The 21,722-nt window shown below is 47.8% G+C and overlaps 1 protein-coding gene across 2 annotated transcripts in view; it reads right to left on the minus strand.

Moving 5' to 3' along the window:
* Positions 1-2,933: 2,933 nt before the first annotated feature.
* Positions 2,934-21,722, minus strand: part of pex5lb (peroxisomal biogenesis factor 5-like b) — a 32,490-nt gene continuing 13,701 nt past the window's right edge. The window contains exons 1-13 of one of the 2 annotated variants that reach the window (XM_072363402.1): positions 19,285-19,627; positions 13,551-13,665; positions 9,726-9,938; positions 9,134-9,254; positions 8,382-8,469; positions 8,112-8,210; positions 5,741-5,863; positions 4,749-4,892; positions 4,528-4,598; positions 4,245-4,457; positions 4,006-4,171; positions 3,742-3,899; positions 2,934-3,651 (exon numbers count right to left, since the gene is read on the minus strand). In XM_072363402.1, the coding sequence (XP_072219503.1) occupies positions 3,453-3,651; positions 3,742-3,899; positions 4,006-4,171; positions 4,245-4,457; positions 4,528-4,598; positions 4,749-4,892; positions 5,741-5,863; positions 8,112-8,210; positions 8,382-8,469; positions 9,134-9,254; positions 9,726-9,938; positions 13,551-13,665; positions 19,285-19,356 (1,782 nt within the window). In that variant the 5' untranslated portion in view covers positions 19,357-19,627 and the 3' untranslated portion in view covers positions 2,934-3,452. Of the gene's footprint in view, positions 3,652-3,741; positions 3,900-4,005; positions 4,172-4,244; positions 4,458-4,527; positions 4,599-4,748; positions 4,893-5,740; positions 5,864-8,111; positions 8,211-8,381; positions 8,470-9,133; positions 9,255-9,725; positions 9,939-13,550; positions 13,666-19,284; positions 19,628-21,722 lie in introns of those variants that run through there. The other variant, XM_072363403.1, reaches the window with a different exon arrangement.

Below are 21,722 nucleotides of genomic sequence, written 5' to 3' on the forward strand. Positions count from 1 at the left end.
AATGATAATCGCTGTTGTTAAAGAAGGTTAAAACTGCATCACAGCAGACTGTTTGTGTGCGAGCCGCTCAAAGCCTCAGAGTAAACCGAATGAACAAATCATTGATCTGTTCGTGTTCCTGCAGCTGCTTCTCACCAGGTGTTGTTTACCTTTGATTTATTGACGCTAACACACTCAGACAAACCACTTATTTCCATGACGATTCTGGAGGAAAATCGATCATAAGAGCATGAAGTTTTATTGTTTTCCTGCTCTTTGTGTCCGGAGCAAGGTTCACGGTGGAGGTTTGATTCCATCTCAACCCACAGAGAGCATATTCAGCCAACTCAGATGGCCGAACTACGACTCTCACAACAATAAAAGCAATATTGATAATGATAATAAGACATTACTGTCACCAAAGTGAGTCATTTGTCAGTTTACAAAGTGAAGTGAGGAGCAACGTGCTCCTGCAGCACATCCCGCTGCCACCAGAGGGCACTGCTGACACACAAACTGGAGCCCACACGAACAACCAGGAAGTGTATCTTTATTTCTAAAATATCTTCAGTTTACATGTGATTATTGTCTGTTTACGGCAGAAACATAAAAACACAAGGAAACAGGATTCATGAGAAGCTGCGGGGGAAGATTCACACAGATGATGGTGAACCGATCAGGTTGTTTGATCACATCAAAGCAGGAAGTTCTGCTGAGACTGCCCTGAAACCTAAATGTTTGGTGAATCTTCCCATGAGAGAAGCAACTCTGAGGGTTCAGCAGACAAACTGAGACCAACGGACATCGATAATCAGATCGATTGATTCAGATTCAGGTTAACAGTTTCCGTCTGTTGAACTCTGAGCTGCTGAACAATAAAAACAGGAGCATTGCTCTAAAGTGTGGCTGTTTTTAAATGAAATTTGGTTGCCAACCAGTGACAAATAGAGCTGGTGTGAGCTGCATGTGGGTTCAAGTGCTTTATAGATATTTGATGCTTTAGCTTCTATGGGTTTGAAAGCAGAAGATTCACCTGAGAGGCAGCCACAGGAAGGAAGTGACAAAACAAGAAAAACACGACCTTTCAGAAGAAAACAGAAATAAACAGAACATCCGAGGCTTCGCACACACCTGTCAGGCTCTGGCTCGTCCAATCACAGGCTCCCTTCAGGTAGAAACAGGACCAGCATCAGTTCACCTGCTCTCACTGTATTCTCCACATATCAGCCTGCAGCTGTCCAATGAAATCTATGTTTCCGGATCACATGATCTGAGCCCTGCAGGTGTGATGGCGCCCCCTGCTGGAACACCAGGAAATAACAGGTGAGTTTTCACCTTTTTCTGCTCCCCGTTTCTGTCCCCATCATCATTGATGTTTCATGAAGCTACAAAAGGAAGAAAGTGACGTGACGACAAACCTGTGAGTTTAAGGGAAACGCTGAAAACAACTTTAATCTGAATCTGCTGAGTCAGCTTCTTCTTTCTGCAGCCTCAGCTCTTCTTCTCCTCCTCTTCATCACTGCAGTGAAAGATGCCACATGTCTGACTATCAGCTGTAAGAGTTTCCTCCCACATGAAGCCGTTGTGATGTTCTCAGCCGCTCTCCCTCCATGTGCCTTATTTTTCCTGCTTTTAAACGCTTTTTGGATCGTGTGAGAACAACAAACAGCAGCAGGATCTGTTTCTGTGGTCTGGATCATGGCTTCAGCTGTGGGTGATGGTCTCCGCTGTTTTTCATTCTGACTCACTCCTTCAGACATGATGTTGATCATGTGATCACCTGTGAGGTCAGAGCAGCTGAAACAAGTCGAGTTCAACATGAAATAAAATAAATGAGTCAGTCTTTAACTTATTTTCACTCCTGAAACATCAGGAAGCACAGATTCAACAAGGAAACGTGTTAAAGTGTCACTTTACAACACGTTTCCTTTCACACATGCAGCAGGCTGGTTTCCTGTGTCAGGTCTGTATGATGAAGACTTTTACAGCAGGAAGTTACAAACATGCCTAACATCAAACATTCACAGTTCGTCTCCACATCAGTACGAACAGAGCAGCTGTCGTGTGATTGGTTGGTTTTATTACAGAACAAAGCTGATGTGACGCCGTCTTTCTAACCTTACTTTTTATTTCATTGCTGAGATTATTAACTCAACATATTTCATGTGGACAAACAAATCTTTACACTTCTTACCTGCAACACATTCCATAAAAGTTGGGATGGGGCAGTTTAGGGCTGATAAGGAGTAAACACTGATTTTCAAACAGGAGATTTTAACCATGATCCAGAGGCGGCGTCCACTTCTCTGGGCTCGGAGGCGTCTGGGATGGACCGTCACACGGTGGAAACGTGTGCTGTGGTCAGACCCATCAGTATTCCACATCTTTGTTGGAAGAAATGGAGCAAAGAGCAAAAGCAGCATCCAGCCTGCTGTCAGCAGCCAGTCCCTGCAGCCAGGCTCTGTGATGGTATGGGGTTGGATCAGGGGGCAAAGCTCATTTCCACTTCTGTGACGGCAGCATTAATGCAGAAAAGCTCACTGAGATTTTACAGCAACATATGCTGCCTTCAAGGCCACATCTTTTCCAGGGACGTCCCAGCATTGTTCAAGCAGACCATGGAAAACCACATTCTGCCACAGTCCAAAGGCCTGGCTGAGGAAGAAGAGGTACGGGTGCTGGACTGGCTGCCTGCAGTCCTGACCTGTCCCCAGCAGAGAAACAACCACCCCCCCGCCCTGCTGCACACCTTAAGACCTGTTTAAGGAGGAATGGGACAAAATAACAGCTGGAACTCTGCATCACCTGGTTTCCTCAGAGTCAGAACGGCTTTAAGTGTTGGCAGAAGGTGGGAAAGTGGGAAAAGGTTCACTGACTTTATGGGATGTTGCAGGAACACCACGTTTCTACTCGCACTGAAACTTTTCCCACGTATTTTGCAGGAATTTGGCTGTTTATTAACAAAATAAATGAAGCTGAGGAGACAGAAGATGAAATATGTTTAATTCAGGAAGAGTCGCTTTAGTCTTTTTTTTCATACCTTCCAAATTCTTGAGGTTGTAGATTAAAGAGACTAAAAACTGAGTTTAAAGTTTCCAAATCACTAATACTAATAATATAAATTTTCTATCAGATTATTGTTGAAGTTCTAAATATATTTTTAAGCAAAACTTGTTTAATTTTTTTAAATGTTGATGTGTTAAATCTTCTTCTGTGGTGTTTCAGTGGAAATAAACAACAGGATGTGAGCAGGTGAACAGCAGCTCCCACCAAACAAACTCAACTCACTGCTGTGACATCAGAGTGACATCACAGCTGGGCGGGCTACAGTCAGACAGTGCGATGGCTTTAAAGCCTCAGACGCTCTGTTCTGAGGCTTCTTTTCGTATAAAGGGTTGTGCTGTTGGACAGTAAATGCGCTGCAGCCGTGTTCGTCTCTTTGGTTTCACATCTCCTCCTGCTTCCTCCGACCCTCACACGTCACCCACCTCGAAGGCCCTCATCAGCAGGTCCAGGTCCCCCATGTTGGCGGCCTGGAACAGCTCGGGCCGGTCCATCATGGAAACAGCGATCCGCAGGGCAGCCCAGATGTTGGCCGACATCTGCTGGTGGCTGCAGCGCTGACTCTGCCTCTGCTGGTTCAAAGCCATGAGGAAGTTGCTCACCGCCTCCCTGCAGGAGTAGAACCAGAACCAGGATCGGGTGAAGAACAGGACCTCAGCACTGTGACCTGCTGCAACGTGAGCTGACAGGTGTACGTACCTGTGAGCTCCCAGGTTGATGCAGCTGATTCCCAGGTTGTATCTGGACCGGATGAATCCAGGCTGCAGCTCCAGGGCCCGGGTGTACGCCTCCACCGCCTCCTCGCTGCGGCTCCCATTGGCCAGCGTCGCTCCCAGCCGGTTCCACAGCAGGTAGTCCTGGGGAGGGACACACAAGAGCCGTGATGTCACTGTGACATCATCGCCCTGCAGTCAGAGGGACGCTGCGTTGTTTGCAGACGACTTCCCGCTCTGTGTGCGTTACCTGCGGCCTGACGGACAGCGCCGCGCTGAACGCCTCCACCGCCTTGTTGAAGTCTGAGCTCAGGTTGAACAGGACGCCCAGCCCGGTCTGCAGGTCCGGGTCCACGGCGTCCACGTTCAGCAGGGCGGCGTCCTGGAAGAGAAGCAGGACGTCCTGCAGCTCTGTCCTGCACACACACACAGAGGGGTTGCTACAGCAACAGTCAGTGAGGCTCATGGGATTGTGGCAGGTATTCTCACCTGGCCGGCATGGAGAAGCAGCGGCCCCTGTGTGGTGTGGCCGGGGAGCCCTGCAGCGGGCTCCTGCTGACCCGGACCAGGTGTCGGTATCGGGGGTTGTGCCTGATCCAGCGGCGCAGCACGTCGCAGGCCTCCTGCTCCATGCTGCTGTTGGTGAAGCTGACGGCGAGCGCCATGAGGGCGGGAAGGTTGTTGGGGCGGAGCTCCAGACACCTGCAGCAGGTGAGCAGTTAGAGTTTGGCTTCATACATCACTTACCGCTGTGAGGGCTGTGAACTCTGACCTCTGCAGCGACACGATGGCGGCCTGCTCGTTCTCGTTCTCAGCCTGAGTCGTCCCCAGCAGCTGCCAGGCCTGGAAGAGGTGAGGAAGAGGAGGAGCTTCAGCAGGTCACCTCAGTGAGACATGTGTCACGCTATCAAACACGATACCATCTACAGTCCAGCCAGAGCAGCGGCTGTTTGGACTTTTTAAACGCCATCAGGGACTGTTTGTGATCCAAACCTCGGCGTCCTGCGGGTCCTGTAAGATGGCGGCCTCCAGCAGCAGAACGGCGGCGTTCAGGTCTCCCTCTCGAGCTTTTTCCTGACCCTCGGCGAAGGCGTTGGACCAGTCTCTGTACGGGTTGTTGGTGTTGAAGTAGTAACCCTGCAGGTCGCAGACACATAATCAGACCAGAACCAGAACCCTCGTCGTTGGTAGAGTCCACTCTGATCTGATCTGTTTCTATCGTTAAACTACAGAAAAACCACCACAGGCCACCTGACCTCAGACAAACACAAGGTCCCAAACACCTACTGTCCAGTCAGGAGTTTCCCTTCATGCACCAAATGCCTGAGTATGAGCTGCTTCATCTGGTGGATACTGCCGCCTGCTGGCCAAAAACTGAGGGACTGACTTTTTCTTTCAGACACGCTCCCAGAAAACGTGAAAAATAGAGAAAATGGAAATAAGATCTGAATTTGTTGTTTTGTTTTGCTGCTTCTGTCTTCTTGAACATTTTTGCTTTGTTATATTTTAGAAACTGTTCCAGTTTATTAACGGATGTAAAGGAGTCTGAGGCCGGCGTGTTGTGCACACTGACGTGCACACGTGCACACGTGCACACGTGCACACGTGCACACGTGCACTGCCCTCATCACCTGCTGGTCTGTCTCTGCAGCTCATGTTAAAAATGATAAAAAATGTCACGTTAAAGTTAAAAGGTTGTTTTTGATGTGAATGATCTGGGATCTGTTTGAGTAGATGTTTGACATCAGAGCAGCTTTGCCGGTGTCGCCATGGTGATGTAACAGCTGATTACTGATGCAGACGGACCGCAGCTGGTCTCAGAGCAGAGGATTAAAGCTGCAGATTAATTCAGACAAACATCCATTTGAGAGGATTATCTGAGAGGCAGAGGTGCATTCTGGGAAATGGCAGGCGTTCTCTGACCCCTTAGAGCTGATGTAATGTGATGACACCTGTGGGCCCTCCACACAGAGACCTGATCTTACCTTCTCTGCAGGTGAGACGGTGGGCGGGATCGGCCGCTGACCCTCTGACTCCTCCTCCAGCCAGTTCCTGCGAGCGAGCTCCTCCCACTCAGCCTGCATCTTGTCCCAGAACTCGGTGTCGGACTGGAACACAACAACAGGCACTATGTTGAGATGAAGTCTTTCAGGTGGATTAAAACACCTGCGGTTAAATTCAGAACCCATCGAGGTGAAGAATAGGAGCTTTAACTCAGCAGCTCCGCTGTGATCGGGTCACTGAACACAAACTCATCGACCCGAGAACTCGGATTGAAATTCTGACAGAAAATCTGCACTTTAATCATCTTCAGACCTGAAGCCTCGTGGAAATCATCATGGTTCTGTCTCAATGGAACAACTCTGACATCAGAACCCTGTTTGGGTCTGAAGATGTTTCCTTCAGCAATCCGTTCAGACCAGCAAGGTTCTATTATACCTCAGAACCAGCGCAGAGTAGCCTCCACATAAAGGTGACATATTTAAAAATCCCTTCTTCCTGTTTCAGGGAGCATATATCAGGGTGTCTGAAGTCAGGTGTAAATTTCCCCAAAAACTATGAACTATATCTGAGGCTAATGTTCCAGCAGAGTTAGCTAAAGACTGTGAATGTGCAGCAGCCACTTTTCATCCCACTGTTTTAACAACTTGGTCCAGTTCAACGCTGGACTGAAGGAACTGAGCCACAAAGAGGATCAGTTCCAACTCTCAGAGCCTGAACTTCAGAGCAGAGAAATGGAAGCATCTGAGAAATAACTCCTCATGGTTTATTTACTGATTTATTTCTTCCTTTAGCAGCAGCTAACGCTAACAGCTTAGCTAATGAAATAACTCCTCATGGTTTATTTACTGATTTATTTCTTCCTTTAGCAGCAGCTAACGCTAACAGCTTAGCTAATGAAATAACTCCTCATGGTTTATTTATTGATTTATTTCTTCCTTTAGCAGCAGCTAACGCTAACAGCTTAGCTAATGAAGAAATAACTCCTCATGGTTTATTTACTGATTTATTTCTTCCTTTAGCAGCAGCTAACGCTAACAGCTTAGCTAATGAAATAACTCCTCATGGTTTATTTACTGATTTATTTCTTCCTTTAGCAGCAGCTAACTCTAACAGCTTAGCTAATGAAATAACTCCTCATGGTTTATTTACTGATTTATTTCCTCCTTTAGCTGAAGCTAACGCTAACAGCTTAGCTAATGAAGATGACGTACACCAACTTCTAAGGAGTTACTGCTGTTCCTTCCTGAAAGATGAACATTATTGTTCCCACATTACTTTGTTAGCTGAAGCTAATGCTAACAGCTTAGCTAATGAAGATGACGTACACCAACTTCTAAGGAGTTACTGCTGTTCCTTTCTGAAAGATGAACATTATTGTTCCCACATTACTTTGTTAGCTGAAGCTAACGCTAACAGCTTAGCTAATGAAGATGACATACACAAACTTGATGAGAAAGCATTGTTTGCTAGCCTCTGCTGCTAACTCACAGCTAACTACTAACTTACAGCTACATGCTAACTCACAGCTAACTTACAGCTACATGCTAACTCACAGCTAACTGCTAACTTACAGCTAAATGCTAACTCACAGCTAACTGCTAACTCACAGCTAACTGCTAACTTACAGCTAACTGCTAACTTACAGCTAACTGCTAACTCACAGCTAACTGCTAACTTACAGCTAACTGCTAACTCACAGCTAACTGCTAACTTCCAGCTAACTGCTAACCTGTTTCCCTCTGGGATCAGTAACTATCTGTATACAGAGCTGGAGTGTTTCTGACTGCAGGAACAGCTTCATTCTGTCTATGTTTCTGCATTAAATCACTCAGCAGGTGTGTTGATGAGGTAAAGTATGGAAACACACCTGAACTCTCCACAGCAGCATGACGGCGTGTCCTCAGCCAGCGGACAGACAGACAGAAACTAACCCTTCACCAACGTCCTGTTGAAGCCTTTCTGTTGAACCTCTGGGAGCTCCTGGACTCCGGTTCAAACTGATATAAATCCACAGTTCAACAGATTGTTAATCTAAGGATGCCAAAACAGGGCTGAGACAGAGCGCCGCTGTGCTTTAACCAGCAGGTATTTTACCAAAGCCTGGCTCATACATCTCAATAAGATCTCAGAAAGTTGTGTCATTATTTTCTGATTTGTGAGTTATTACTTTAAATGGACTCTCTGAACCATCTCTGTGTGTTTATCCTGCAGCTATGACAGATATGAAACTGATCCTGAGTCAGTCCGCTGCTGTAAACTGATCTGAGTTCATCGTCTGCTGAATCATGAGTTGTCTGAGGAGACGCAGGTGGAGGTCTGACCAGCAGAAAACAGAGGACAGAGTGTGTTTACCTCGACTGCTGCCTTCGCTCGCACAAACTCGTCCTCCAGAGACTCGTTTTTGAGCAGCAGAGAGCGCGTCCGTCTGCGCTGTCGGGACGCGCCGCAGTCCTGGAAACACGCAGGTCAGCAGGAAAGTTACACTAAAAACCCGCAGAAGGTCAAAGCTGCTGCAACGCTGCTTTATCCCAGCATCCCTGAACTACCCACTGACTCTGCAGCTTTTACATTTCAGAACTTTTTCCTTTTTACGACAGTAAGAATGGTGGTACTGCTGCTCACCTGTGTCGAAGATATGAAGTCAAGATCATCAAAGCTGTGGATGTCGAAGTTGTTCTTTGTCAGTGGATCCGTTTTAAACTCTGCAGACCTGAAGAGGAGGAAAACATCATCTTAGTGCCACCTACAGACCAACATGTGCTGATTCTGTAGATAAAAGATGGACCATCAGGTCTGAAAGACCAGTGTGCTGCTGCTCCTTCAAAAACTAATCAATAAATATTCATTAGACCAATCAGGTTTAAGGATGAACTGCAGCTCCATCTCCTGTCCAAATATGGTCACTTTTGGCTCTATAGATCAGCAAAGCTTCGAAACAACAGTTCAGAAATCATGGTGCCATCATGGTGGCCACGCCCAGATTTTATTTGAATAGAAATTAAACTTTCAAAATGAAACAATTGATTTTGTTAATTGTTTCTATGAATCAATTAAAAGTGTTACTGCTTCATAGATAAGTACAGCTGAGTATCATCAGCATAACAATGGAACTTTATGCCATGCTGTCTAATAATGTTACCTAATGGAAGCATGTATAAAGTAAAAAGAATCGGTCCAAGCACAGAACCCTGAGGAACTCCATGACTTACTCTGGTGTGTGAGGAAGATTCTTCATTTACAAGAACAAACTGGAATCTATCAGATAAATATGACTTAAAGCAGCCTAATGCAGTTCCTTTAATCCCAATAACATGAAGCCAAGATAAAAATCTGTTTGGAGGAAGATTGTTTCTGAGCTAAAGCCTTTTTATTACCACAGCAGTTCGCTGGAGGAGTGATGGGAGGTGCATCTCTTCTCGTATCTCCTCCTGCGTCCCCCGTCCTCCACATCCAAGTTCGGATCGTCGCATTTGTCCCGAGTAGACGACAGACTGACTGCGAACACGACAACACGCCACAGATACAGAAACATGACATCGTCATCATCAAAGCGGCATCATCTCACTTCCTGTGAGCCTGAACTAAAACGAGCTCATACAGGCTTGTGTTTGTGTGCCTGCAGCGGCTCGAGTGTAAAACAGGAAGTTCTCATCACACTAAAAGCTCAGATTAGAGCTCACTACAAAGCTTTTAACTAAATTATGATGATGCTGACCAGACAATCGCAACCTCAGCAGGTATTTACGGTTCTATGATAAGCTGTTTTAAAGACATCAGGTCTGATGTGGTACATTTTGTCGGAACAAATCATAATAAATCAGCAAATTTACACAGAAGAAAAGATAAACTCTGTTTGTCTTTAAGTTCTGGTCACAGATCCGACCCACAGCCTTCCTTCACAGATTCATGCTTTAAAAGCCTGACCTCCCTTCCTGCCAGGTGGCCACATGTGTTGTCTTGACCCACCTGAGTCCAGGGAGATCCTCTCAGGTGTTCTGGGGCTGGCAGGTAGGTGTTCCACCTCCATCCGGATCAGCTCCGTCTCCTCGGCTCTGACTCGCCGTCGTGGACTTTTGGAGCTTCCCTTCCTCCTCAGAGGGCTCCTCCTTCGGTCCTTGTTGCTGCTGCTGCTCTCACCCGGGTCGCTGAGGTCCACCAGGTCCAGAGCTGTGGACAGAACTGCAACAGAACAGGCCGTCACAGAACCTGGACCTAACGTCTGGCAGGTGTGTTTGAGCAGAACCGGGTTCCTTCAGTTTCATTCTGACGGACTGATGCTGTTCTGTCATCAGAAATGTTCTGCAACCATTGTTCATTGGACAACAGACTCTCACCAGATTCTCTAAGATCAACTTTTTTCAGGTAAATGTTTGCTTTGAAATTCAGTAAAACTATTGATCCCTGAAGGTAAATTATATCCCTGCAGTATTGATTATTATCAAAGATCAGCTGTTGTTACAGAGAACAAAATAAAACATAAACCAGCTGAAGTGCAGCAGAGAGGAAGGTAGAAACCTTCAGAGGTCTCCATCAGTGGGCTGGGCTGTTGTTTCTGTTGCTTAGCAACAACTCAGCTGATGATGTCACACACAGCGTCAGCAGGTAACTCAGGTGAACTCTCAGCAGACAACATGGACAGAAACTCACAGCCAGCAGTTCAAAATCTGGGCTGCAGAGACGCTCCAGGATTCCACCATCTGTTGTTAACCAGCTCTGTGATCCTCCTCCTTTACTGTTAGCGCTCTGTCTGCAGTCTCTGTCTGCCCGGATAGTCTTAAAGCTGAGCAGAGAGCTGTTAGAGTTGTTCCTGCAGCCAGGTCCAGGATTCCACCATCTGTTGTTAACCAGCTCTGGGATCCTCCTCCTTTACTGTTAGCGCTCTGTCTGCAGTCTCTGTCTGCCCGGATAGTCTTAAAGCTGAGCAGAGAGCTGTTAGAGTTGTTCCTGCAGCCAGGTCCAGGATTCCACCATCTGTTGTTAACCAGCTCTGTGATCCTCCTCCTTTACTGTTAGCGCTCTGTCTGCAGTCTCTGTCTGCCCGGATAGTCTTAAAGCTGAGCAGAGAGCTGTTAGAGCTGTTCCTGCAGCCAGGTCCAGGATTCCACCATCTGTTGTTAACCAGCTCTGTGATCCTCCTCCTTTACTGTTAGCGCTCTGTCTGCAGTCTCTGTCTGCCCGGATAGTCTTAAAGCTGAGCAGAGAGCTGTTAGAGCTGTTCCTGCAGCCAGGTCCAGGATTCCACCATCTGTTGTTAACCAGCTCTGTGATCCTCCTCCTTTACTGTTAGCGCTCTGTCTGCAGTCTCTGTCTGCCCGGATAGTCTTAAAGCTGAGCAGAGAGCAGTTAGAGCTGTTCCTGCAGCCAGGTCCAGGATTCCACCATCTGTTGTTAACCAGCTCTGTGATCCTCCTCCTTTACTGTTAGCGCTCTGTCTGCAGTCTCTGTCTGCCCGGATAGTCTTAAAGCTGAGCAGAGAGCTGTTAGAGTTGTTCCTGCAGCCAGGTCCAGGATTCCACCATCTGTTGTTAACCAGCTCTGTGATCCTCCTCCTTTACTGTTAGCGCTCTGTCTGCAGTCTCTGTCTGCCCGGATAGTCTTAAAGCTGAGCAGAGAGCTGTTAGAGTTGTTCCTGCAGCCAGGTCCATGATTCCACCATCTGTTGTTAACCAGCTCTGTGATCCTCCTCCTGTACTGTTAGCGCTCTGTCTGCAGTCTCTGTCTGCCCGGATAGTCTTAAAGCTGAGCAGAGAGCTGTTAGAGTTGTTCCTGCAGCCTTATATTCCTGCTGTCCTCATCAGGGCTCCGAGCTCGTCCATTTTATCCTCCAGAGATCTCACATTTCCCCTGATGATCAGGGGAAGAAATGCTTTAAACTTCCTCCTTTTCCTCCATTTTGTTCCTGCTCTGCATCTTGATTTGGGCTCTTATTCCAGGCATTACTTGGGCTTTGGATAGCTCAGTTAGCTGCTCCAACAGGTTAACAACTTCCCCGTTGTCATGGTTACGCTCTTGGTTAGATATTGTGTGTCCCAGAATAATTTTGCCATGTTTTTATGAAGTTGGCCTATGTTTTTTATTTGGTAAAACTCTCCACTGTGATGGTGTCTTTCCAGACAGAGAATGTGCTCACATGAGATTCTACTCTGTAATGAATGCAGCCATTTTACAATATGTCCCTCTGTCATGTGATTTTTGAACTATGCAAATGAGTTACATTTGCTGGTTATTTGCCAACTGTGTTTCAAACCGTATCTATCATTTCTAAATATGTGAAATGGTAAAAAAAAAGAGTAACAGTCCAGTGTGAATTTGCATTATTGTAATACTTTCATGTATCTTGTCTTCACATAATTAAGAGGGTTCTGTTTTCTGTCATTTATCTTATTGACTTGCCTGAGTTAATCCACTAAACGATCACCATTTTTATTGTATTGTACTGAGATGTATGGCTGGATAATCCTAAAAGCAACGGAGGATTTACGATGACACAGAGAATGCAGATGAGGAATAAACCTGACCAAAAGAGTCATTTTAGACAGAAGACATCTCACAAGGGTCACATGCATACATGCACACAGTGCATATATATAACTGTTCAGAAAGTGACCCAAAGCTTAAATATAGAAGATGAATTATGGAAGCAACCTGGAAAACAAACATAAGCTCCTCCCACTTGTCCATATATGGTCACTTCTGGCTCAGAAACAACTAGAACTGGAAACCTGGTCTGTAACCATCTTACTAATATCTTTCATCACCTTAGTGAGTCTGCCACCTTAACAACAGGTTATTGATCATCAGTGTTTCCAATATCTGAATCTGCTGTTGGACCAGCAGGGTCGGTCCAGCTCTTCAGGTTTAAAGTCGGCACTGATTCTGAGGGTGAATCGGACACTTTGTTCCTGTGCATCTCATGATATCTGTATCAGATGATCGATAAGGCAGTGACCTCTGAACATCCTCAGGCGGTGGGGACATGATCCCAGTCTGAAGCTGACGAGCTGTAATTTCAGACGCTGAGTCTCAGCTCTGACACTTTTTATGCAAATACAGAAAGGAGCAGCAGAGCGAGCCGCCTGCTGAACGCTGCTGAGGAGGAGGACAGAGGAGGTCAGAGGTGTTAATTAACGACTGAGGCTCCTGCTGAGGTGACAGATGGGTGCAGAGGAGGCGCGACAGCCAAGGACGCAAAGTTAGAGGACAGAAGGAGCGATGGGAGCACAGAGGAGGAGGCAGGAAGTTTGAAAGTTAGAGAGGATGGATCAGGTGAGTCATCTGGAGTCAGATAACCTCTGTAACATCCCGACTCTGAGAGGTTCATCAGCTGAGGACAAGCACCAGAAGTCCAAACTGTCCAAACTGTCCAAACTGTCCAAACTGTCCAAACTGTCCAAACTGTCCCGCAGGGTCACTTTGGACAGTTTGGACAGTTTGGAGCTGTCTGTGGAAGGATGATGAAACTGACTGAGCTGACCAGCAGCTGACCAGCAGCACCAATAATGTACAAAGAAAGAATAACCAAGAGGGAGGGGTTAATCTGGGGGGGGGGGGGGGGGGTCAGTTTAAAGAGTAAAACTGTGGAGAGAAAATCAAACATTTCAAAGCGTTAGAAAACAACTGTGTTCTGATCCGATCCGAAGTGTGCAGGTTCTGACTGGACAGAGCCGCTGACTCAGAAAGATGGAAGGTCTCTCAGCAGCTGGGGCCAGATGTGAGACGGAGGTGCGGTTCAGAAGCTTTGGGGGCGGGGCTTGGGGGAGGAGGAGGATGGGGTAATTATGGGGAGAGTACCTGCTGTGTTGGAGGTGAGCGGTCGGGTGGAGGCGGCGTCGCTCCGGCTCTCTGACAGGAAGTCATCGATGGAGGGGCTCAGCAGGGGGCGACTCTCCTGCTGCTCGCCGACCAGCTGGAGAGCAGAGACAGCGGGTCAGTGTGGGGGGGGGGTCAAAGACTGCATTTTGTTTTGAGCTCAGAGATCCTGACAGCTCCCTGATCCAGCAGCCGGTGAGAATCACTGCTTCATACTTTCTGAGTTCTGACCCGGGCAGATGCTACAGGACCATAAAACCGGGCTTCTCCCAGCCTCTGTCACCGCTCCCTGCCCTGGTTTTATCCTTCTGGTGTTTTAATCTATTGATCTCTCTTATCAGAGGGCTTAATAATTTAGTCTCTGGGAGCTTTCTAGGCTCACTTCACCGCTTCGTTAGGGCGGCTCAGAGCTTGGAGGCTTCTCTTAATGGTCCTGGAGCACCGCTGCCAACTTTCCTTTCAGGGACATTCAATTCCTCTGAGCTCATCGATTGGCTTTCATCAGTAATGTTGCTTCTGGTTCCATCACCCGTTTGGACCCAGAAAGTGTCCCGATGTACTTCCAATGAAGATTTAAACCAAACACACTGAAACATCGGGCCCGTTATCTACTGTGTTCTGTTGGACTTTCAGCTCCTCTTTTAAAACCCCGGAGCTGGATCCCTGTGAACATCCCCCCACTGAAACCGCCGTGCTGCGCTCTGTCCAGGTTCTGTTGGACCTCAGAGCTGCTCTCAGACAGACTGAGGGCAGGAACAGCACCGGTTCCTGCTGCACATGACCCAGTCATGAGCTGGGTTCCTGTAACTGGGCCTAAGTAGAACCTCAGCCTCTGGTTTAACGGTAAGCTGAGTTCTGAGCTTTTAAAGACAGTCTCACCTCCTCACACCTCCACAACAACATCTTCTCTTGTCTCAACCTGAAATCCAATAACCGGACCCAGATAGTCCAGAACTCTGTCGGACCCGGAGCAGATCGCTCCTGTTTAAGTCTCGGGTCTGTCAGGCTTAGGCAGCAGCGGATCCAACCCAGGACCAGGTGGTCTCCGAGGCTTTAATAACCAAAACTAAAGGAGGAAGCGAACAGAACACAAGAATCTATAAAAAGAACCAAGAGGACCGGCTGACTGAAGAAAAAAGAAAATCTTCTGGAAATGAGGAACCTTGGAGTTATTTCTGACCAGGATCTGTCCTCTGACTCTCATATAAAACAGGTTTCTGCCTTCTTTCACCTTCGTAATATCATTAAAATCAGGACCATCCTGTCTCAGGGTGATGCAGAGAAGCTGCTCCATGCATCTGTTCCTTCAGGACTGAACTACTGTAATTCCTTATTATTGTTCTGTCCCACAGATTCTCTGAAAAGCCTCCAGCTGATCCAGAACCCTGCAGCCAGAGTTCTGATGAGAACTAACAGGAGAGATCATGTTTCTCCAGTTTTAGCTTCTCCTCATTGGCTCCCTGTTAGATTCAGAATAGAATCTAAGCTTCTTCTCCTCACATATAAAGCTCTTAATGACCGAGCTCCATCACATCTTAAAGATCTCACAGTTGGATATTTCCCCAACAGAGCACTTTGCTCTCAGGCTGCAGGTTTCCTTGTGGTTCCCAGAGTTTCTAAAAGCAGAATGGGAGGCAGAGCCTTCAGTTATCAGGCCCCTAAAAGCAGAATGGGAGGCAGAGCCTTCAGTTATCAGGCCCCTAAAAGCAGAATGGGAGGCAGAGCCTTCAGTTATCAGGCCCCTAAAAGCAGAATGGGAGGCAGAGCCTTCAGTTATCAGGCCCCTAAAAGCAGAATGGGAGGCAGAGCCTTCAGTTATCAGGCCCCTAAAAGCAGAATGGGAGGTAGAGCCTTCAGTTATCAGGCCCCTAAAAGCAGAATGGGAGGCAGAGCCTTCAGTTATCAGGCCCCTAAAAGCAGAATGGGAGGCAGAGCCTTCAGTTATCAGGCCCCTAAAAGCAGAATGGGAGGCAGAGCCTTCAGTTATCAGGCCCCTAAAAGCAGAATGGGAGGCAGAGCCTTCAGTTATCAGGCCCCTAAAAGCAGAATGGGAGGCAGAGCCTTCAGTTATCAGGCCCCTAAAAGCAGAATGGGAGGCAGAGCCTTCAGTTATCAGGCCCCTAAAAGCAGAATGGGAGGCAGAGCCTTCAGTTATCAGGCCCCTCTCTGTGGAACCAGCTGCCAGTTTGGCTTCAGGAAGCAGACACCCTCTCTACCTTTAAGATCAGGCTGAAACTCTCCTTTCTGATAAAGCTCATAGTTAGGGATGGCTCAGGTGAGCCTGAAACATCCCATAGTTCTGCTGCTATAGGCCCAGCCTGCTGGGGGAGCTCCCATGATGCACCTCTCCTCCCTCCATGTTCTGCTGCTATAGGCCCAGCCTGCTGGGGGAGCTCCCATGATGCACCTCTCCTCCCTCCATGTTCTGCTGCTATAGGCCCAGCCTGCTGGGGGAGCTCCCATGATGCACCTCTCCTCCCTCCATGTTCTGCTGCTATAGGCCCAGCCTGCTGGGGGAGCTCCCATGATGCACCTCTCCTCCCTCCATGTTCTGCTGCTATAGGCCCAGCCTGCTGGGGGAGCTCCCATGATGCACCTCTCCTCCCTCCATGTACAGATGACATCATTGCTGTCATTAACTTGTGTTTCTCTCTCTCAGCAGGTGTCTCTGGCCTGGTGTTACGCTGCTTGTTGTCCCCTCTTTCCTGTCCTCTCAGCCCCAGCTGGTCCAGGCAGATGGACTCTTCCTGGTTCTGGTTCTGATGGAGGTTTCTTCCTGTTAAAAGGGAGTTTTTTCTCTCCACAGTCGCCTCGTGCAGCTCATGGGATTGGATCAGAGAGAAGTTTCAGCTACTTTTTAAAACTGGTTCTGTATAAATTGTATAAACTTCTCATCTCTCAGATTTGGTGAGTAAAGGAGCCAAAGTCCTGACTGACAACACCTGGTCACGTTTACATCACTCAACCAGTCACAGGCGAGCTGCTGCCCCCTGCTGGCCACAGTTTCTGTGAACACTGATCACTTCATCACAGATTAATCGTTAAATCTGCTGAGTGTTTGTTGTCTCTTTGGATTTTAGATGCTCAGACAAACCTTGAGCTCTGAACACCAGTTTTTATCTTTCTGTACAGAAACAAATGCAAACAGTGTTTGATAAATCTGTTAGAAACACATCTTGTGAGGACACTGCAGAGCCTGTGAAAGGTTTCTGAATCAGTCACCAGCAGGATCAAATGCTGAGCTGATGGGGGGAGGGGCAGCCTCACATTCAAATCTCATCTGTTTAAATGTTTCAGCTCATGCTCACTCAGCCTTCCACGAAATGTTCTGACCGGAGTGAAAGAACTGTGTGGTCACAGGTGGCGCTGTAATAACCAGAGCTGCCACCTTTCCACACCTGGTTCTGACAGTGGTTCTGATAGAGGCTCAGATAGCGGTTCTGATAGTGGTTCTGATAGAGGCTCAGATAGCGGTTCTGATAGTGGTTCTGATAGAGGCTCAGACAATGGTTCTGACAGTGGTTCTGATAGAGGCTCAGACAATGGTTCTGACAGTGGTTCTGACAGCAGTTCTGACAGTGGTTCTGACAGTGGTTCTGATAGAGGCTCAGACAATGGTTCTGACAGTGGTTCTGATAGAGGCTCAGATAGCGGTTCTGATAGTGGTTCTGATAGAGGCTCAGACAATGGTTCTGACAGCGGTTCTGACAGTGGTTCTGATAGAGGCTCAGACAAAGGTTCTGACAATGGTTCTGACAGTGGTTCTGACAGTGGTTCTGACAGTGGTTCTGATAGAGGCTCAGACAATGGTTCTGACAGTGGTTCTGATAGAGGCTCAGATAGCGGTTCTGATAGTGGTTCTGATAGAGGCTCAGACAATGGTTCTGACAGTGGTTCTGACAGTGGTTCTGATAGAGGCTCAGACAATGGTTCTGACAGTGGTTCTGATAGAGGCTCAGATAGCGGTTCTGATAGTGGTTCTGATAGAGGCTCAGACAATGGTTCTGACAGCAGTTCTGACAGTGGTTCTGATAGTGGTTCTGATAGTGGTTCTGACAGCAGTTCTGACAGTGGTTCTGACAGTGGTTCTGATAGAGGCTCAGACAATGGTTCTGACAGTGGTTCTGATAGAGGCTCAGATAGCGGTTCTGATAGTGGTTCTGATAGAGGCTCAGACAATGGTTCTGACAGCGGTTCTGACAGTGGTTCTGATAGAGGCTCAGACAAAGGTTCTGACAGTGGTTCTGATAGAGGCTCAGACAATGGTTCTGACAGCGGTTCTGACAGTGGTTCTGATAGAGGCTCAGATAGCGGTTCTGATAGTGGTTCTGATAGAGGCTCAGACAATGGTTCTGACAGCAGTTCTGATAGAGGCTCAGACAGCTGTTCTGACAGTGGTTCTGATAGAGGCTCAGACAATGGTTCTGACAGTGGTTCTGATAGAGGCTCAGACAATGGTTCTGACAGCGGTTCTGACAGTGGTTCTGATAGAGGCTCAGATAGCGGTTCTGATAGTGGTTCTGATAGAGGCTCAGACAATGGTTCTGACAGCAGTTCTGATAGAGGCTCAGACAGCTGTTCTGACAGTGGTTCTGATAGAGGCTCAGACAAAGGTTCTGACAATGGTTCTGACAGTGGTTCTGATAGAGGCTCAGACAATGGTTCTGACAATGGTTCTGACAGCAGTTCTGATAGAGGCTCAGACAGCTGTTCTGACAGTGGTTCTGATAGAGGCTCAGACAAAGGTTCTGACAATGGTTCTGACAGTGGTTCTGATAGAGGCTCAGACAATGGTTCTGACAATGGTTCTGATAGAGGCTCAGACAAAGGTTCTGACAATGGTTCTGACAGCAGTTCTGATAGAGGCTCAGACAATGGTTCTGACAGTGGTTCTGATAGAGGCTCAGACAATGGTTCTGACAATGGTTCTGACAGTGGTTCTGATAGAGGCTCAGACAGCTGTTCTGACAGTGGTTCTGATAGAGGCTCAGACAAAGGTTCTGACAATGGTTCTGACAGTGGTTCTGATAGAGGCTCAGACAATGGTTCTGACAGTGGTTCTGATAGAGGCTCAGACAATGGTTCTGACAATGGTTCTGACAGCAGTTCTGATAGAGGCTCAGACAGCTGTTCTGACAGTGGTTCTGACAGTGGTTCTGATAGAGGCTCAGACAGCGGTTCTGATAGTGGTTCTGATAGAGGCTCAGACAGTGGTTCTGACAGTGGTTCTGATAGAGGCTCAGACAGCGGTTCTGATAGTGGTTCTGATAGAGGCTCAGACAGTGGTTCTGACAGTGGTTCTGATAGAGGCTCAGACAGTGGTTCTGACAGTGGTTCTGATAGAGGCTCAGACAGCGGTTCTGATAGAGGCTCAGACAGTGGTTCTGACAGTGGTTCTGACAGTGGTTCTGATAGTGGTTCTGATAAAGGTTCTGTTCTGTCAGAGGCTTTAAAACACTGAGGGTGAAAAATGAACTAAGACACACTTTTCCTCCAACTGAACACTGGTTAAAAGCTAAAAACCTGCGTGTGCGTGCACGTGTGTGCACAATGTGGCATGAGCACGTGTGTGCATGTGCACGTGTGTGCACGTGTGTGCATGTGCACGTGTGTGAAAACTAAATATGAAGCTGCAGCTTCGAGCAAACAAACAGAAACAAAGGAAGAAGACATTTTTGAGCACAGCCACATAAACAAACGTGGTCGTCATGCCAACCTTGGTTGTTACGGTGACGAGGGGGTTTCCTTCAGAGGAGGCCATTCTACCAGGAAGCTCCTTCAGCACCATGGCAACGACCCTTTCCCCTCTCCCCTACAACAGGCAGATCGACAGGTTCAAAGACTGAGAGCTTCGGGACACAAACACAGCTGATGATGATGAAGATGCTGTCCACCCAGTTCTGGTTCTGGGTCAGATGGGTCCAGATCAGCTTTGTATTCTACTACATGAACGACTGTGACTCAGAAGGTGTGCACCACCTGCCCTTCAGCATCAGTCACATGACTGGTGATGTCACACTGAACAAATGAGCCCAATCAGAACAATTCTGCTGCGTGACCCGAACAGACCGACGTCCTCAGAGATCGAAACATGACAAAGAGCAGGTGAGGCTCGAAGTTACGGCGACTTATTGGGACAAAAAGTTCCCTGAAGTGTTCATTTCACCTTTTAAATGAAGTTTAAAAATAAATCACTTTAGTTTAGGGCGGCGCTCTGGAACGCGGGGCGACGCTCTGGAACGTTCTGGAACGCTCTGGAACGCGGGGAACGTTCTGGAACGCGGGGAACGTTCTGGAACGCGGGGAACGTTCTGGAACGTGGGGAACGCTCTGGAATGAAGGGAACGCTCTGGAATGCTCTGGAACGCAGGGAACGCTCTGGAAGGCGGGGAACGCTCTGGAATGAAGGGAACGCTCTGGAATGCTCTGGAATGCTCTGGAACGCTCTGGAACGCTCTGGAATGCGGGGAATGCTCTGGAAGGCGGGGAACGCTCTGGAATGAAGGGAACGCTCTGGAATGAAGGGAACGCTCTGGAATGAAGGGAACGCTCTGGAATGCTCTGGAATGCTCTGGAACGCTCTGGAACGCTCTGGAATGCTCTGGAATGCTCTGGAACGCTCTGGAACGCTCTGGAATGCGGGGAATGCTCTGGAAGGCGGGGAACGCTCTGGAATGAAGGGAACGCTCTGGAATGAAGGGAACGCTCTGGAATGCTCTGGAACGCTCTGGAACGCTCTGGAACGCTCTGGAACGCGGGCAACGCTCTGGAACGCTCTGGAACGCGGGGAACGCTCTGGAAGGCGGGGAACGCTCTGGAACGCGGGGAACGCTCTGGAACTAAGCAGTTTGCAATACGTGGCATTAGTTTGGGATCTTGTCAGAATAAAAATTATAAAGGAAACCTTGAGAACATTTATTAAAGGTCTGATTATCGCGGTTAAATGTTCTGACTTGTTCTGAGTGGAAACTGAGAGCATTTAGACATTTAGAACTGTTTGTCTTCATCGCCACCAGAGGTTCCGTTTAGCTAATCCTGCCTCATTAAGATATGGAGCTGCTGTCAGTCATCCTGTTCAATCTGTCTGACGTCAGACCGAGTGGTTCTGATTCTGTTGTCTCATGTGATGGACCCGTCCGTCATCAGTCAGAACTTCTACAGCCGAGTCCACATGGTGGGACATCTGATCCAGTCCATACACACAGATCTGAGGATCAGATGATCAAAACACCAAACTATGATTCAATAATCTGAGGTCCAATTTATAACACAAGGACCGGATCCAGAATGTAAAATATAATCAAGGAGATGATATCACCGAGACCCGAGCAGAAGATGCAGATGTTATGATCTGAAAGCTCATCCCAGATGTCAGAATCTAGATTCAAGGTTACTGGTAAGATACAGAAGTCAGATTCATATTCGCATGTCAAGGTTCCAGAGAAGTAAAATGCTTCTAAATGAACTGAAAACGGTCCAGAAGAATCAGAACCGGGATGGAAGGTGTTCAGTTCTGGTCCTGAAGGTATCTGGATCAAACTAAAATAAACTGGATACAGCAATTCCATTCAAACAAAAGGAAATGATCCAGATGGGCTGTCAGGATGCAGATCGGGTCGAGGCTGGACCCTTCAGAGCCGGCATGTGTAACGGGCTGCTCTGCAGAACCGGGCCTTCTCTTCTTCCGGTGGTACCATCTCTGTCAGAGAGCAGCTGGCAGTTTCAGAAGCCGGTCAGAGGTGAAGACCCGCCCCTTTCTGCCTGTGATTGGCTCATAAATGAGTCTGTGTGATCAGCGAGTACGAATCCATGTAGACACAGAACCGACCCGTTCACAGGGAGGCTGACACTGAAACTGAACCAGAACGAGTTCTCCTCATGACAGAAGGTTCCTGTTAGAACCAAAGCAACTGCAGCAGAATGTCCACCTGCTCATGTTCAGGTGACCCAGGGAGGAGGAGGAGCCAGTCAAACTAAACCTCCATAATTCATCGGTCAGTCTGAGACCACGCCCCCTGGCAGGTGAGTCAGAGGTGGTGACATCACTGTCACACCTGCAGCCACAACACCGTGTCCTTTTAACTCTGATTTGCTGACTTCTGACAGGAGATCACATGACAGACTGTGACTCTCTGATTGGACAGGCTCGGTGAT

Source organism: Leuresthes tenuis, unplaced genomic scaffold (genome assembly GCF_036924035.1).
Source record: "Leuresthes tenuis unplaced genomic scaffold, fLeuTen1.0.hap1 SCAF_14, whole genome shotgun sequence".
Taxonomy (NCBI): Eukaryota; Metazoa; Chordata; class Actinopteri; order Atheriniformes; family Atherinopsidae; genus Leuresthes; species Leuresthes tenuis.